At 39.1% G+C, this 19,124-nt stretch overlaps 1 protein-coding gene across 2 annotated transcripts in view; it reads left to right on the top strand.

Annotated features, from left to right (window-relative positions):
* Stk31 (serine/threonine kinase 31) overlaps positions 1-10,296 on the top strand; it is a 148,773-nt gene extending 138,477 nt beyond the window's left edge. The window contains exons 23-24 of one of the 2 annotated variants that reach the window (XM_032905289.1): positions 6,323-6,391; positions 9,913-10,296. In XM_032905289.1, coding sequence (XP_032761180.1) covers positions 6,323-6,391; positions 9,913-10,137 — 294 coding nt within the window. In that variant the 3' untranslated portion in view covers positions 10,138-10,296. The remainder of the gene's footprint in view (positions 1-6,322; positions 6,392-9,912) is intronic. The other variant, XM_032905290.1, reaches the window with a different exon arrangement.
* Positions 10,297-19,124: the final 8,828 nt, after the last annotated feature.

Raw genomic sequence — 19,124 nt, 5'->3', positions numbered from 1 at the left:
CAGGCATGCAGGAATGGTTTAATATATGGAAAACCATCAACGTAATCCACCATATAAACAAACTGAAAGATAAAAACCACATGATCATTTCATTAGATATTAAGAAAGCATTTGACAAAATTCAACATCCCTTCATGATAAAAGTCCTGGAAAGAATAGGAATTCAAGGCCCATACCTAAACATAGCAAAAGCCACATACAGCAAACCAGTAGCTAATATTAAACTAAATGGAGAGAAACTTGAAGCAATCCCACTAAAATCAGGGACTAGACAAGGCTGCCCACTGTCTCCCTCCTAATTCAATATAGTTCTCGAAGTCCTAGCCAGAGCAGTCAGACAACAAAAGGAGATCAATGGGATATAGATTGGAAAGAAAGAAATCAAAATATCACTATTTGCAGATGATATGATAGTATACTTAAGTGATCCCAAAAGTTCCACCAGAGAACTACTAAACCTGATAAACACCTTCAGGAAAGTTGCTGGGTATAAAATTAACTCAAATAAATCAGTAGCCTTCCTCTACACAAAAGAGAAACAAGCCAAGAAAGAAATTAGGGAAACGACATCCTTCATAATAGTCCCAAATAATATAAAATACCTTGGTGTGACTTTAACCAAGCAAGTGAAAGATCTGTATGATAAGAACTTTAAGCCTCTCAAGAAACAAATTGAAGAAGATCTCAGAAGATGGAAAGATCTCCCATGCTCATGGATTGGCAGGATTAATAGAGTAAAAATGGCCATTTTACCAAAATCGATCTACAGATTCAATTCAATCCCCATCAAAATTCCAACCCAATTCTTCATAGAGTTGGACAGAACAATTTGCAAATTCATCTGGAATAACAAAAAACCCAGGATAGCTAAAACTATCTTCAACAATAAAAGGACTTCAGGGGGAATCACTATCCCTGAACTTAAGCAGTATTACAGAGCAATAGTGATAAAAACTGAATAGAATTGAGACCCAGAAATGAACCCACACACCTATGGTCACTTGATTTTTGACAAGGGAGCCAAAACCATCCAATGGAAAAAAGATAGCATTTTCAGCAAATGGTGCTGGTTCAAATGGAGGTCAGCATGTAGAAGAATGCAGATTGATCCATTCTTATCACCCTGTACAAAGCTTAAGTCCAAGTGGATCAAGAACCTCCACATCAAACCAGATACACTCAAACTAATAGAAGAAAATGTGGGGAAGAACCTCGAGCACATGGACACTGACAAATTTCCTGAACAAAACACCAATGGCTTATGCTCTAAGATCAAGAATCGCCAAATGGGATCTCATAAAAATGCAAAGCTTCTGTAAGGCAAAGGACACTGTGGTTAGGACAAAACGGCAACCAACAGATTGGGAAAAGATCTTTACTAATCCTACAGCTGATAGAGGGCTAATATCCAAAATATACAAAGAACTCAAGAAGTTAGACTGCAGGGAGCCAAATAACCCTATCAAAAAAAATGGGGGTCAGAGTTAAACAAGGAATTCACAACTGATGAATGCCGAATGGCTGAGAAACACCTAAAGAAATGTTCAACATCTTTAGTCATCAGGGTAATGCAATTCAAAACAATCCTGAGATTCCACCTCACATCAGTCAGAATGGCTAAGATCAAAAACTCAGGTGACAGCAGATGCTGGCGAGGATGTGGAGAAAGAGGAACACTCCTCCATTTTTGGTGGGATTGCAGACTGGTACAACCATTCTGGAAATCAGTCTGGATGTTCTTCAGAAAATTGGATATTGAACTACCTGAGGACCCAGCTATAGCTCTCTTGGGCATATACCCAAAAGATGCCCCAACATATAAAAAAGACATGTGCTCCAGTATGTTCATAGCAGCCTTATTTATAATAGCCAGAAGCTGGAAAGAACCCAGATGCCCTTCAACAGAGGAATGGATACAGAAAATGTGGTACATCTACACAACGGAATACTACTCAACTATCAAAAACAATGACTTTATGAAATTCATAGGCAAATGGATGGAACTGGAAAATATCATCCTGAGTGAGGTAACCCAATCACAGAAAAAAACACACATGGTATGCACTCATTGATAAGTGGCTATTAGCCCAAATGCTCAATTACCCTAGATGCACAGAACACATGAAACTCAAGAAGGATGACCAAAATGTGAATGCTTCACTCCTTTAAAAGGGGAACAAGAATACCCTTGGGAGGGAATAGGGAGGCAAAGTTTAGAACAGAGGCAGAAGGAGCACCCATTCAGAGCCTGCCCCACATGTGGCCCATACATATACAGCCACCAAACTAGATAAGATGGATGAAGCAAAGAAGTGCAGGCCGACCGGAACCGGATGTAGATCTCTCCTGAGAGACACATCCAGAATACAGCAAATACAGAGGCGAATGCCAGCAGCAAACCACTGTACTGAGAACGGGACCCCGTTGAAGGAATCAGAGAAAGGACTGAAAGAGCTGAAGGGCTCGAGACCCCATATGAACAACAATGCCAAGCAACCAGAGCTTCCAGGGACTAAGCCACTACCCAAAGACTATACATGGACTGACCCTGGGCTCCAACTGCACAGGTAGCAATGAATAGTCTAGTAAGAGCACAAGTGGAAGGGGAAGCCCTTGGTCCTGCCAAGACTGAACCCCCAGTGAACGTGATTGTTGAGGGGAGGGTGGTAATGGGGGGAGGATGGGGAGGGAAATACCCATATAGAAGGGAAGGTGGAGGGATTAGGGGGGATGTTGGCCCGGAAACCGGGAAACAGAAAAACAGTCGAAATGTAAATAAGAAATACCCAAGTTAATAAAGATGGAGAAAAAAAAAAAAAGACTGTTTAGCTAGGTTATAGCCATTCCATTCCAAAGGAAAATAAGATAGAAATTATTAAACAAAAAAGAATCAAGGGAGAGGAGTTAAGGTCACAGATACTAATTCCACCAGTGATCAATCCTTTGTCAGGTCACAGATTGTAATTTTGTTTCTGTTAGCTTTTTGGAGTCCAGTTTACTGCTGGCACACTCCTGGGTTGTCCTTCTGAACACTGAGCATGTGCATGTTGATATTCTGCAGATACTCTGTTTCTGTCCAGGTTTCTGCCTTGCTACTTACAGTGTAGCAAGTACCATAGTTTCTTCTTAGCTTATTGTCTTGTAGCATATGCCTTCTTTGGGTTTCCTGACAGCATAGTTTATTTATAGGGGGCAGGGTGCTTCTGGGGCCATGAAGCCACTGAACAGTAGTATCTCTCATTTTTTGTAGTAAAATACTTATATGTGAAATTAAACATGTGTGCTGGAAAGATAGATCAGTTGGTAAAGTGCTTGCTATGCAAGCATGAGGTTCTGAGTTCAATCTCCAGAACTCATGAAAAAGCCAAGTGTTTTGTGTGACCTGTAATTCTAATATTAGGAAGGTGGAGACAGATGGATCCCTGAGGCTCACTGGCCAGCCAGGCTAGCCTAATCTGGGAGTTTCAGCATAAGGAGAGACTCTGTTTCAAAGCACAGGGTAGTTGATGACTTTTGTGGTTTGAATGAGAAAGACCCTCATAGGCTTATTTGTTTGTATTCTTTCACCCTAGTTGGAGGGAGTATTTGGGAAGGACAAGGAAGCGCGGTATTGTTGGAGGAAGTGTGTCACTGTGGGCAGGCTTTGAGGTTTCTGAAGACTTCACCATTCCCAGGGTCTTACATCTTTTAAAAAACTTTTTTAATAAGATATATTATTTCTTTATTTACATTTCAAATGTTATTCCCTTTCCCGGTTTCCTGTCCATAAGTTCCCTTCCCCTCTTCCTCCCTCATATGGGTTTTCCCTCCACCCACCCACCCACCCACCCTTACTGCCTGCCCCCCTCCGACATTCCCCTGCACTGGGGGTCCAACCTTGTCAGGACCAAGGACTTCCCCTTCCACTGGTGCACCAACAAGGCTATTCTCTGCTACATATGCAGTTGGAGCCCTGGGTCAGTCCATGTACAGTCTTCAGTAGTGGTTTAGTCAATGGAAGCTCTGGTTGGTTGGCATTGTTGTTCTTAGGGGTTTGCAAGCCCCTTCAGCTCTTTCAATCCTTCCTCTAATTCCCGCAAAGGGGGTTCTGTTCTCAGTTCAGTGGTTTGCTGCTAGCATTGACCTCTGTATTGGACATGCTCTGGATGTGTCTCTCAGGAGAGATCTATATCCGGTCCCTTTCAGCATGCAGTTTTTAAGCTTCATCAATCTTATCTAGTTTTGGTGACTGTATATATATGGGCCACATGTGTGTCAGGCTCTGAATGGTCGTTCCAAAAGTCACTGCTCTAAACTTTGCTCCATATCCTCTCCTATGGATATTTTTGTTCCCCCTTTTAAGAAGGGGTGGGAGCTTCCACAATTTGGTCATCCTTCTGTTGAGCATCCTGTGGTCTGTGGATTGCACCTTGGGTAATTCGAGCTTTTGGGCTTATACCCACTTATTAATGAGTGCATACCTAGTGTGCTTTTCTGTGATTGGGTTACCTCACTCAGGATTTGTTTATGTATGGAGATCTGAGTGTACAGCTACTGCTTTAGTGCCACACCTGCCTGTCAGCTACCATGCTCACTGCCATGATGATTACAGACTCTAACCTTGTGGAATCATGAACTCCAAATTAAATAGTTTGTTTCATAAGTTTTCCTGGTCATGGAATTTTATCATAGCAATAGAAAAACAATGAATATAATTTCCAAGGAAGGATAACTGAAGTCGACCTCTCTGCATACGTGCGTGCACACATGGGTACACACACACTGTTGTGTACTTGTGTTTCTTTCTCTCTCTCTCTCTCTCTCTCTCTCTCTCTCTCTCTCTCTCTCGCCCTTCCTCCCTCCCTCTTCCCCCTCTCTCTCTTGTGTACTTGTATTTCTTCCCACCAAAATAGTAATAAGTATGGAATATGGATTTATGTATAGGAGAAGAGCAATCATTGATTTATGGTTGTTACGGATGGGTGATATATATAGGAGTCAGAATACCTTTGTGAATGTAAGATATTTGGTATATTTAATAGTATCTTAGTTAGCTTTCTATTGATGTGATAAAACAGCATTACAGAAACTTGGGGTGGAAAAAGTTTATTTTGTTACACTTCCATATCAGAATCATCATCATAAGTCAAGGCAGGGGCCCAGAGGAAGGAACTGAAGCAGAAACCATGGAGGAGTGCTGCATACTGGCTTGCTCCTCATGGCATAACCAGTCTCTTTACTTAGGCCCACCTGCACTGTTGATACTACTTAATGTGGTCTGGGCCCTCCCACATCAATTATTAATCATGAAAATGCCCAACAGATTTGCCTAAGTCAATTTTTTTGGAGCTATTTTCTCAATTGAGAGTCCCTCTTTCCAGATGACTCTATTTTGTACTAAGTTAACATAGAACTAACCAGGAGAAATAGTTTCTTAAAGTTTGTCTTATATTTCAGGAACAGAAGGTAAGTGTTAGAATGGAAGGAAACTTACTGAATTTATTTTCTTGGTATTTAAATTTTGAGAATAGGTTAATCCAACATAATACAGATTACTAAATTTCAGAATATTTTCTTTTTTAAAAAATAGATTTATTCACTTTATTTCAAGTGAGCGTTTTGCATGCATGCATGTATGTACACAGTGTGTGTGTCTGGTTCTGCAGAAGTCAGAAGAGGGCATTAGATTTCCTGGAACTGTAATTATTCATGGTGTGCACACTATGTAGATCCTGAGAGTAGAACCCAGGTCCCTCGTAAGAACAGTAAGTATGTTTAACCACTGAACCAGCTCTCTAGCTCCTATTACATTTTCTTAGAATGTGAGGAAGTATACAGTGCGTATTTATGGTGTGCCTATCAACCAATTATCACTGTAGGTGCTTCAGAAGCTATTTGCTTATTTGTGCAAGCAGTTTTTACTAAGAGCTTTTATCCTGCTTGAGAAATATGCTTTATTATGAGCTTCTCTCTATTCACCAGAATCTAGAGGTATCCAGTCTTTGGGCATTGTGGTCTGATGTTGCACTTTACAAAGTGCTGCGTTTCATTCCTGTTTATTCCAACATACACGCAGCCAGTGGGCTATGGGTTGATTATTTGTGAAAATGGTTCAGATTAGACTCTCTAGGATTAGTAATTAAACCTCCCTAGTGCTGTGGCACTTTAGTACCTCATGTTGTAGTGACCCCCAACTGTAAAATTATTTCATTGCTACTTCATTACTATAATTTTACTACTGTTATGAATCATACATATAAACATCTGATATGAGACTCCTATAGGTTGAGAACCACTGATTTAGATACTTTTGAAGCCTATTCACTTTTGTGTTCTTTTGCAGCTTTCTGTTCAAAATCAAGAGTTTGAGACAAATGAAGATGGAATTCCAAAAGTAGATCAGTTTCATTTGGTGAGTTTCCTTTGGCTATTTACTCATTTGGAATATGTAGTAATATAAATTTACAAGTCTTTGAAAATGTTCTCTAATTTTTATAAAAATTCAAACTTGCATTAGAAATAAAGAAGCATAGAAGAAAATAGAAGCACTCTACTTGTGCCACTGCCAGATAATTAACAGATTGTCTATGTAATAAGGAAATACAGTGTTTACTATATGTTCTAAGGTTATTTTGTTTTTAAATAAATGTTTTATTTTTGTAAGTGTCTAAGATGTAGATCTTTTCTTAGAAATTCATGTATGTTGTTGATATAGCTTTGCCATTAACATGTTTTCAGACAACTGAGTACTTATTGGGCATTTTCATGATTAATAATTGATGTGGGAGGGCCCAGACCACATTAAGACAACTTATTTTGAGTACTTGTCTGGGACCAGGAATTGTTGAACTAGGTACTAGTGTTTTAGGGTATTAGGGTACTTGGTACAAGGATTGAAACATTGGAAGTGAAATTAACAGTGTAATCTTGCCAGGATCTTTTTCTTGAGTAATTACATTTTTTTTGTGTATGTGTTACTTTTTTCATTGTTATGATCAAATACATGCCAAGAAGCAATTTAAGGAAGGAAAGGTTCGTGAGGCATTTTTTTCTGTTGGAGCCTTTTTTTTTTTTTTAAATCATGGTTCATTCATAGCTTGATATTTAATTTTCTTCAAAATTTAATGGATCTTAAAGTTTAGTGATATATAGCATGCCTTTCTGTAAAGCATTAAATAATTTAAAAATACAAAGATAACCAACTTTATAGTTTATCCACCTTAAGTGTTGACTTAGTGGTTCTTAGTATAATTATATGTGTCCAACCAACACTACAGACTCATCTCATTGCACCTGCCATCTCTCAGTATCTGTATTTCTTTACCTTAATTCTAATTAACTACTTATATGTTTTCTGTTTCTTTATAATTTGCTATTATGGGAATTCATATGAATGGGATCATATAGGTATAGTATGCTTTGCTTTCATACTTTGTATGCTTCAAGCTTCATGCAAATTCTAGTATTAGTATTTCATCCCTTTCATGGCTAGGTAATATTAGAGTGATAGATTTATTACAATTTATTATACCTATTTATGGACATTTCGGTTACTATGGAGAATGATATAAACATTTGTATACAGACAGTTGAGCAGGCATATTTCCCTTCTTTTGGGTATATACCTAGTGGTAGGATTAATGGGCCATGTGGCAGCTGTTTATTTAGTACTTTGAAGACTCACTAGATCCCAAGAAGTTATCTTACATTTGTAGTGGCGTATGTGAGAGCTCAGTTTCACTGCAGTAACACTGGTTATAAGACTTTTTGATTCTAGCCACCATAATGGGAACACTGTCTCATTCACAGTCTTCGTTTAAATTTGTGGTGTCTTCTTCAGAGAAATGCCTGTGCAGACTCTTACTGGTTTTTATAGTTTAAAAATTGTGTTGCCCTTTGATTTTTGAATTTTAATGGTTGCTTCTATATTCTAAACAAGTAATATATTGGACACGTGGTTTGCAAATAGTTTACCTCATTCTGTATTCATTTTCTTGATAATGTTATTTGAAGCAAAAGTATAATTTTCAATTCACACCGTCCATTGTTGCTTGTACTTAAGGAAATATTTTCAAGAGTTTTTATTAAGTCTAAACTTGGAAAGATTTACCTCTATATTTTCTTCTTACAGTTGTATAATTTAAGTTTTTTTATTTAGATCTTTTGTCTATTCTGAATTAAATTGTTGTATATTTTAAGAGGTAATATTCTAGCCTTGGTCTTTTGCATGTGGCTGTCTGTCCCAGCACTATTTGTGGAAAGGACCATTTTATAATCATTAGAGGGTCATGTCATTCTTGTCAAAATCAGTAGATGACAACTTGTGTGGGTTTCTTTCTAGACTGAATTCTCTTTTGCTGTGTTACAGATGTTCCTCTTATTATGCTAGGATTATGGCCATATTTTAAGTTTAAAATGCATATAGTCCATATTACCTGCAGGATTTACAGTTTAGCACACAGTACACTTCAGAAAATTGCTAGATTATCTTGGTGATCAAGTGAGTGCACATCACTGAGGATTTCCAGCATCAATGAGAGTATTATACTACATATTGCTAATATTGGAAGTATCAAAATTTAAAATTTGAAGTATAATCTTAGAAAAGTGCTTTTGGTTTTATATCATAGTAAAGTAAAAAATGTAAGTCCAAGCATCAGAAGTCAAGGACAATCTGTGTCTATTCCTATGCCAGTGTCATGTTGTCTTGATATCACTGTTAATAGATATGAGTTATATGCTCTTTTAAAAATGGTCATAATTATTATTCTGATCTATAAATTTCAGAGGTAGCTTGTCTGCATCTACAAAGATGTCAGTTAATCTAGTAAGGCTTGTTTTCACTCTGTGGCTTCTTATTCTTGTTATTTGCTGATCCACGAAACTGATGATTTCCCCATTTACTTAGAAATTTGATTTCTTTCAACTATATCTTATGGTTCAAAGTATATGGTTCAACTATATCTTATGGTTTGAAACTCTTTTGTTTAATTATTCTTTGTTTTAATTTATTTATTTTATGAATGTGAGTACACTGTAGCTGTCTTAGACACACCAGAAGAGGACATCAGATCCCCATTACAGATGGTTGTAAACCACCATGTGGTTGCTGGGAATTGAACTTAGGACCTCTAGAGGAACAGGCAGTGCTCTTAATTCCTGAGCCATCTTTCTAGTTTAATTATTCTTAGTTATTAGTTCTAATAACTTTTAGTGGGCTTCTTAATGCTTTAACATACCTCTGTATCATTTGCAAATAATGATGGTTTTATATCTTCACCTTTCAATTTTTTTGTTTTATTTTTGTCTGTTTTCCCCGCCTAAGTTGTTGGAGTCTCCCTTACAATGCTGGGTAGTAGTGGTGTGGAAGTTTCATGTGAAACTCTGACCACTATCCCATAAAAGGAGCAAGTTTTTTTCATACTTCACTCATTTTATTGTAGCTATGATTCTCTTTGCTTTTGTATTTCCCCTGGTAAGTAAATTCTGTTTTCTTATTACTGGTGATATCTCTTTCCAGTGAAATGTAGATAAACTTGGAAAGAATCTAAACATCTACTCTCACTCTTCTTCCTCACTCTCACTCTTCCTTCCGCTTTTCCACTCTCTCTCTCTCTCCTCTCCTCCTTCTTCTCTTCCTCTCTCCTCTCTTCCTCTCCTTCCTTTGACACGATAAAAAAAAAAAAAGAATCTAAACATCTAGATAGAAAACTGAGGTTAGCCTATGCCAGTAACTAAAAGGGGTGTTTTTGTTTTTAAATTGGATTCTGTCATTATAGATTTGTTCTTTCTGTCATTAGTTTTGATTTTGATTATTTTTTTATATTTATTTATTTATTTATTTATTTATTTATTTATTTATTTATTTGAGACAGGGGTTCTATGTGCAGCCTTGGCTCTGATTATTTATTAAATGTTTCTTTTTTCTTGCAGGATGATAATGTCAAGTCCCTCCTCTGTAGCTTGATATACTTTAGAAGTTCAATGACTGCTGAACAAGTTTTGAATGCGGAATGTTTCTTGCTTCCAAAGGGGAAAACAATTCCAAACACAGAAAAAGAGATTGAATATACTCAGCATAACAAAGAAGATGAATCAAAGATGGAGAGTTTGGATAGATATAAAGAAAAGGCAAGAAATGGGGAAGCCAACCCTTGACTGACAGATTAGTCCTTTGTTGTTGCTGTATATGTCCCTTTAAAAACTTTGTTCTGTTTGCTTAGTAGACAAAAATGTGTGTAAATGTTCTGGAACTAGTTGGATTGCATCTTTGGACTCGGGTCATAAAAAATAAAAGACATGTTTTGGTTATGCCTGAAAATCATTCATATTCTTTGCAGTTTTGCCCAAGTTGGCATTGTTATGGAAGGAGTTACTCTTTAGACTTAATGGAATTAGTCATTATAGTGTGAGTTCTCTATTGGTGTATGCTAGTTGGTTGTGGTAAAGGCTGATATTTTTACTAGCAACAGATAATTGGCATCTGTTTTGTATCCAGTTCTAACAACATAAAAATAAGTTAAAACATGTTCCTTGTACTTATAGGGCCAACAGTTTGAGAAAATTTTCAATGTTTAAAGAGATCTGTCTGAATCATGAGTGCACTGGTCCCATTATTTCCAAAAGACAACTGTTTAGCCTTGGTCTTCCTTGACATTTAACTTTTACAGCCATCATTACCCCCTCTTTTGTAATGATCCCTGGACCTTGAAGGGAGAGGGTGTAATACTCAATTTATGTTCCATTTACGACCCAGCATTCCACAGATACTATCTGCAGTTTCCTGGCTTCTATAAGACATCCAAGTTAGTCATGATGGTAAGAGCCACATAAGAATTAGAGTGCACAACATTTATTTTTGTATATTTGGTTACTTCATTCAATATAATGTTTTCCAATTCTATCAATTTACCTGCAATTTGCATAATTTGATGTTATAGGTACCAAGTTTTCATTATCCATCAGTTAATAGAGATCTGAGGAGCAATGAACATAAAAGATACTTTACTTTTGTAGTAGGATGTAGAATCCTTTGGGTGTATGATAGCTGGATTATACACTAAGCCTAGCTCTATTATTTTGAAAAACTTAACACTGATTTGCACAGTGGCTTTATCAGTTTGCAGTACCACCAAAAGTGCATGACATTTCCCCTTACCCCAAATTCTTGTTAGCGTCTGTTTTCATTTGTTGGTCTTGACCATTCTGAGATAAAGTCTCAAAAAGTAATTTTAATTTGCATTTCCTTCATGGCTAAGAATGATGAACACTTTAAATTATTTCTTAGCCATTTATGTCTTTATTTTTGAAGAAAGCTCTATTCAGTCCTTTACCTTAATTTTAAATTGTGTCCATAGTGTTTAGTTTTTTGAGTTATTTTTGTATTCACACTAACCCTATGTCAGATGTGTAGCTGGCGTGATTTTTTCCTATTCTGTGGGAGGACTCTTCAGCTGATTAAGGATTTTTTAATAGTACGGAAGCTTTTTAATGTCATGAACTTCCACTTGCTGAATATGTGCCCTATTTCCTGGGCACCAGGGTCTTTTCAGAAAGTCCACAACTGGATTATATGCCCATTGTCAGTATTTTATTTAGACTTTTTAGGTATGTATTCATCATGACCAACAACTGGCCTGTAATTCTCCTTTTATGTTGTGCGGACTTTATTTGGTTTTGATATCACAGTATTGACTTTGTAAAGAGTTTGGCAGTTTTCCTCCCTTTTATAGTTTGTTTTGAAATCTGCTAGAATTCTATGCATATTTCCCAAAAGATCCATTTTTTCCTTGGGTATTCTTGGGAGATTTTGAATTGCTTTTATCTTATTTTATGGATATGTTTCAGTTATTTACTTCATCTTGGTTTAACCTCAGTAGGTCATATTCATCTAGAAATTAATCCATTTCTCTAAAATTTTCCAATTTAATGGATTATAATCTTTGACAAAACAAAATATAAGCAAAAACTATCATATCAAAGTTGGACATAACCTAACAGTAGGAAAAGAGTCCCAAAAGCAAGAATCAGAGATCCACTCGTTCTCACAGTCAGGAGGCCCATTTTAAAAAAAAGACTAATAGCTATAGTATGTACAGAGAGGACTTGGTACAGACTCCTGTAGGCCCTATGCTTGCCGCTTCAGTATGTGAACTCATATCCAGATATTCAGAGGACATTTTTCTTCTCATGCTCTTTATCCCCTCAGACTCTTTTTAAAAATTATCTATTAATGTATACGAGTACACTGTAACTGTTTTTAGCTGCGCCAGATGAAGGCATCAGATCCCATTTCAGATGGTTGTGAACCACCATCCCAGTGGTTGCTGGGAATTGAACTCAGGACCTCTGGGAGAGCAGTCAGTGCTCTTAACCACTGAGCCATCTTTGCATTCCCCCTTCCCTAAGACTGTTACATGTTCTCCCTCTTCTTCCATGAGATTCAATGAGTTCTGCGGGGAGAGATTTGGAGACCTCCAATTTATTCTCCACATAATGCCTTTCTGTGGGTCTCTGCATCTGTCCCCATCTGCTGCTGAAGGAAGCCTGTCTGTGAGTTACTGTGTAAGGCACTGGGAGGGGCATAGCGGAATGTCACTAGGAATTACTGTTTGTTTTAAAAGACCAGCAGCGTTGGTTTTTACCTTAAGCCTTTGAGCTAGTTAGTAGTTCTTGGTCATCAGGCAGTGTTGGGTATGGGTTCTGTCTCTTGGAGTGAACCTTAAGTAAAACCAGACATTGGTTGGCTACTCCCCAAAGTTCTGTGCAACTATTGCCCTAGCATATTTTGCAGGCAGGGCAGATTGTACGTCAAAGGTTTTGTGGCTGGGTTGGGGTTTATGTTTCTCTTTTGGTAGCCTGCAGAGTACCTTTCTATGTTAAAGACACTAGAACCTGGGGGTGAAGGATCTATGTAGGGCTCCTCTCAACTTCTCCATGTTAGATGAGTTGCGTGAATGTTGTCTTCAGCATTGGGGGCTTGCTGTCAATTTTCAACATTTTGTCTTAGCAACAGCCTGGCTTATTTGGGTATCTCTATGGGACCTCCTTGGCCAACAACTCAGTTGACTGCAACCTTGTCCTACCACTGGAAGCCTTGCCTTGCTATAAGGAATGGCCAGTTAAGCAGATGCTGGCGAGGATGTGGAGAAAGAGGAACACTCCTCCATTGTTGGTGGGATTGCAGACTGGTACAACCATTCTAGAAATCAGTCTGGAGGTTCCTCAGAAAATTGGACATTGAACTGCCTGAGGATCCAGCTATACCTCTCTTGGGCATATACCCAAAAGATGCCCCAACATATAAAAAAGACACATGCTCCACTATGTTCATCGCAGCCTTATTTATAATAGCCAGAAGCTGGAAAGAACCCAGATGCCCTTCAACAGAGGAATGATACAGAAAATGTGGTACATCTACACAATGGAATATTACTCAGCTATCAAAAACAACGATTTTATGAAATTCAGTAGGGCAAATGGTTGAACTGGAAAAATATCATCCTGAGTGAGCTAACCCAATCACAGAAAGACATACATGGTATGCACTCATTGATAAGTGGATATTAGCCCAAATGCTTGAATTACCCTAGATGCCTAGAACAAATGAAACTCAAGACATGATCAAAAAATGTGAATGTTTACCCTTTTTTAAAAGGGGGAACAAGAATACCTTTGGCAGGCAAAGATTAAAACAGACACAGAAGGAACACCCATTCAGAGCCTGCCCCACATGTGGCCCATACATATACAGCCACCCAATTAGACAAGATGGATGAAGCAAAGAAGGCAGGCCGACAGGAGCTGGATGTAAATTTCCCTGAGAGACATATCCAGAATACAGCAAATACAGAGGCGAATGCCAGCAGCAAAACCACTGAACTGGAGAATAGGACCCTGTTGAAGGAATCAGAGAAAGAACTGAAGAGCTTGAAGGGGCCTCAAGACCCCATATGTACAACAATGCTAAGCAACCAGAGCTTCCAGGGACTAAGCCACTACCTAAAGACTATACATGGACTGACCCTGGACTCTGACCTCATAGGTAGCAATGAATATCCTAGTAAGAGCACCAGTGGAAGGGGAAGCCCTGGGTCCTGCTAAGACTGAACCCCCAGTGAACTAGACTGTTGGGGGAGGGGGGCAATGGGGGGGGGTTGGGAGGGGAACACCCATAAGGAAGGGGGGGGGGGGGGATGTTTGCCCGGAAACCGGGAAAGGGAATAACACTCGAAATGTATATAAGAAATACCCAATTAAAAAAAAAAGACTCAGTATTTCCCTATAACTAGGAGTCTTCATTAGGACCACCCCCTCATAGATTCCAGGAAGATCCCACTGTACTAGTTTTCCATACCACCTCCTAATGCTCGCCAATTCCAGCTGTGTTTCCTCAACTCTCTCCCTCCAACCCATCTCCCTCTCCCATCTGATTCTTTATTCCTACCCCCACCAACCCACCTCCAGTCTGCCTGTAAAATCTATTCTATTTCCTCTGCCTAGGGAGGTCCCTGCATTCTCTCCAAACTGCTCCTCTTTACCTAACTTCTCTGGTTTTATGGACTGTAGCTTTGGTCATTTACTTAATGGCTAATGTCTCATTATTATTGCAGAAAACATTTAATCCCACTCTGAGCATTACAACTCATCATATATCTAACCTCTATGCTTTTAGAATCTTTTGTAATCAGTAACCTCGAGTTATTACTATGTTTCATCTGGACTGCTCTTAACACTAATTGGCCAGGTCCATGCTTTGACTCCTAACCCATGATATCTTCCTCCTACTCCTTCACCTTCCTCCCTCTTCATTCTTCTCTGACCCCAAACTTGGGAATCCTAAACCCTGCCTATGTCTCTTCTGTCCAGCTATTGGCTATCAGCATCTTAATTTACCAATCAGAAATAACTTGGGGGGCAAGGTCGCATAACGTCACTTGGGTCTACATGTGAACTGTCTTATCTCTGGGGCAACCAATTCTTGTTGGCCATATATAGCAGAAGACCAAACTTCAACACCTTATAGGTGATTTTTTTTTATGGTGGAGTAATACTTTATTGTATAAATGTGCCACAGTTTCTTCACCCGTTCTTCTGTTGAGGGACATTTAGGTTGTTTCCAGTTTTTAGCTATTATGAGTAAAGCAGTTTTAAACAAGTACCCTTGTGATAGGATGGAGCATCCTTTTTGGTATTTGCCCAAGAGTGGTATAGCTGGGTCTCGAAGTACATTGGCCAGTTGATTCACAACTTTCTGAGGAACTGCTATATTAACTTCCATAGTGGTTGTACTAGTTTTCACTCCCATCAGCATTGATGGAGGGTTCCCTTTGCTCCACATTCTCACCAGCATGAGCTGACACTTGTGTTACTGATCTTAGCCATTCTGAAAGGTATAATACGGAATATCAAAGTAATTTTAATTTGCTTTTGCCTTAAGGCTAATGATGTTGAACCTTTCTTGAAGTGTTTCTCAGCCATTTGAGATTTCTCTGTTGAGAATTCCCTGCTTAAATCACACCCTAATTTAAAATTGGATTTAAAAAAAAATGTCTTTTCTTGAGTACTTTATATACTTTCAATGTCAGCCCTCTATTGGCTATAGAGTTGGTAAAAGAATCCCTTCCATAGGCTGCTGTGTTATCTGATTGTGTTCTTTGCCTTACAGAAGCTTTTCAGTTTCATAAGGTCTCACTTATTAATTGTTGGTCTTAAGGCCTGGATTATAGGTGTTCTGTTTAGAAAGTCTTTTCTTGTACCAATATGTTCAAGGATATTCTTCACTTTTTCTTCTGTTAGATTCAGTGTAACTGTTTTTTGTTGAGGTTTTGTTCTAGTTGAGTTTTGTCTAGGGTGAAAATTATGGATCCATTTTATATTCTTTTTTCCATCCATCCATCCATCCATCCATCCATCCATCCATCCATCCATCCATCCCACCCACCCACCCACCCACCCATCCATCCATCCATCCATCCATCCATCCATCCATCCATCCATCCATCCATCCATCCATCCATCCATCCACACACACTCCAGATTCTATTCCCCTCCCGGTCTACCCTCTGAGGGTTCCACTGTTCCATATCCCACCCCACTCCCAAACCACTCCACCCCCTCCTGTCTCTACAAGGATGTCCCCACCCCACCCATCCCACCAGACCTCCCCACTTCCTGGGGCCTCCAGTCTCTTGAGGGTTTAGGTGCATCTTCTCTGACTGAACACAGACCCGGGAGTCCTCTGCTGTATATGTGTTGGAGGCCTCATCTCAGCTGGTGTATGCTGCTTGGTTGGTGATCCAGTGTCTGAGAGATCTCAGGGGTCCAGGTTAATTGAGACTGCTGGTCCTCTTACAGGGTTGCCCTCCTCCTTAGCTTCCTCCAGCTTTTCCCTAATTCAACCAGAGGGGTCAGCAGTGTCTGTTCCTGGTTGGATACGTATATATGCTTTCAGCTGCTTGTTGGGTCTTTTGAAGAGCAGTCATGGTAGGTCCCTTTTTGTGAATGCCCCATAGCTTCAGTAATGCTGTCAGGCCTTGGGGCCTCCTCTTGAGCTGGAACCCACTTTTGGCCTGTCACTGGACCTTCTTTTCCTCAGGCTCTTCTCCATTTCTATTCCTGGATTTCTTTCATACAGGAAGAATTGTGGGTTAGAGCTGTGACTGTGGAATAGCAACCTCATCCCTCACTTGATGTCCTGTCTTTCTGCTGGAGGTGGATTCAGTGTTCCCTTTCCAATGTAGGGCCTTTTATCTAGGGTCCCCCTTTGAGTCCTGAGAGTCTCTCACTTCCCAGGTCTCTGGTACATTCTAGAGGGTCTTCCCAACCCCTTCCTCCTAAGGTCCCTGTTTCCATCTTTTCTGCTGGCCTCAGGGCTTCAGTCCTTTTTTCCCCCACCCAATACCAGATTATGTTCCCTCTGCCCACCCCATCCCCTTTTCCTCTTTGTCCCTCTCTCCCTTCCCCCTTGTGGTTGCTTTTCTTCCTCCCAAGTGGAACTGAGGTGTCCTCACTTGGGCCCTTCAGCTTGTTGAACCTTTGAGTTCTGTAGACTGTATCTTGGGTATTGGGTATTCTGTACTTTTTTTTTTGGCTAATATCCACTTATTAGTGAGAACATACCATGCATGTCCTTTGGGGGTCTGAGTCAGGTTTTCTAGATGACATCCATTTGCCTTACAAAACTCAGTATGTCCTTGTTCTTTAATAGCTGAGTAGTATTCCATTGTGTAGATGAACCACATTTTCTTTCTCCATTCTTCTGTTATGGGACATCTGGGTTGTTTCCAGTTTCTGACTATCACAAATAAGGCCACTATGAACATAGCAAAACATGTGCCCCTGTGGCATGGTAGGGCATCTTTCCCAAGAGTGGTATTTCTGGATCTTTAGGTAGGTCTATTTCCAATTTTCTGAGGAACCTCCAAATTGATTTCCAGAGTGGTTGTACCAGTTTGTGATCCCACCAGCAATGGAGGACTGTTTCTCTTTATCCACATCCTTGCCAACGTGTGTTATCATCTGAGGTTTTGATCTTAGCCATTCTGACTGGTGTAAGGTGGAATCTCAGGGTCGTTTGATTTGGATTTCTCTGATGACCAAGGACTTTGAACATTTCTTTAGGTGCTTCTCAGCCATTCGAGATTTCTCTACTGTGAATTCTTGGTTTAGTTCTATACCTTATTTTTTGATTGGATTGTTTGGTTTTTTTGGTGGTAAGCTTCTTGATTTCTTTATATAGTTTGGATATTAGCCCTCTATCAGATGTAGGGTTAGTGAAGATATTTTTCTCAATCTGTAGGATGCCAATTTGTCTTATTGACTGTTTCCTTTGCCTTACAGAAGCTTTCCAGTTTCACGAGGTCCCATTTATCAATTCTTGATCTTAGAGCATGAGCCATTGGAGTTCTGTTTAGAAAATTTCTGCCTGTGCCAATGAGTTCAAGGCTCTTTCCTACTTCCTCTTCTATTAGATTCAGTGTATCTGGTTTTATATTGAGGTCCTTGATCCACTTGGACTTGAGCTTTGTGCATAGTGACAAATACGGGTCTATTTTCATTTTTCTACATACAGACATCCAGTTAGACCAGCACCATTTATTGAAGATGTGCTCCCCCCCCCCATTGTATATTTCTGGCTTCTTTGTCAAAGATCGAGTGTGTGTAAATGTGTGGTTTATTTCTGGGTCTTCAGTTCTGTTCCATTGATCAACCTGTCTGTCTCTGTACCAATACCATGAAGTTTTTATCACTCTTACTCTGTAGTAGAGCTTGAGGTCAGGGGTGGTGATTTCCCCAGCTGTTCTTTTATTGTTAAGAATTGTTTTTGCTATTCTGGGTTTTTTGCCTTTCCAGATGAATTTGAGAATTGTTCTTTCCATGTCTTTGAAGAATTGTGTTGGGATTTTGATCGGGATTACTTTGAATCTCTAGATTGCCTTTAGTAGGATGGCCATTTTTACTATGTTAATTTTGCCAATCCATGAGCATGGGAGATCTCTATTATCTGAGATCTTCTTTCAATTTTTCTTGAGAGACTTAAAAGTTCTTATCATAAAGGTCTTTCACTTTGTTTGGTTAGAGTTACCAAGATATTTTATATTGTCTGTATATTGTGGAGAGAATTGTTTCTAATTTCTTTCCCAGTCTGTTTATCATTTGTATAAAGGAAGGCTACTGATTTATTTGAGTTGCTTGTATATACAGCCACTTTGCTGAAGTTGTTTATCAGCTGGAGAAGTTCTCTGGTAGAATTTTTGGGGACATACACACACACACACACACACACTCATATCATCTGCAAATAGTGATGCCTTTAATTCTTCTTTGCCAGTTTGTATCCCCTTGATCTCTTTTTGTTGTCTTGTTGTAGCTAGCCCTTCGAGTACTATATTGAGTAGATATGGGGAGAGTGGGCATCCTTGTCCCAGATTTTAGTGGGATGGCTTCAAGTATCTCTCCATTTAATTTGATAGTGGCTGTTGGTTTGCATTAAATTGCTTTTATTATATTTAGGTATGGGCCTTGAATTCCTGATCTCTCCAATACTTTTAACATGAAGGGGTGTTATATTGTGTCAAATGCATCTAAGGAGATGATCGTATGATTTTTTTTCCTTTGAGTTTGTTTATATGGTGGGTTACGTT

Source organism: Rattus rattus, chromosome 6, assembly GCF_011064425.1.
Source record: "Rattus rattus isolate New Zealand chromosome 6, Rrattus_CSIRO_v1, whole genome shotgun sequence".
In the NCBI taxonomy this organism is placed as follows: Eukaryota; Metazoa; Chordata; class Mammalia; order Rodentia; family Muridae; genus Rattus; species Rattus rattus.
This window is presented reverse-complemented; position numbering and strand designations above follow the sequence as displayed.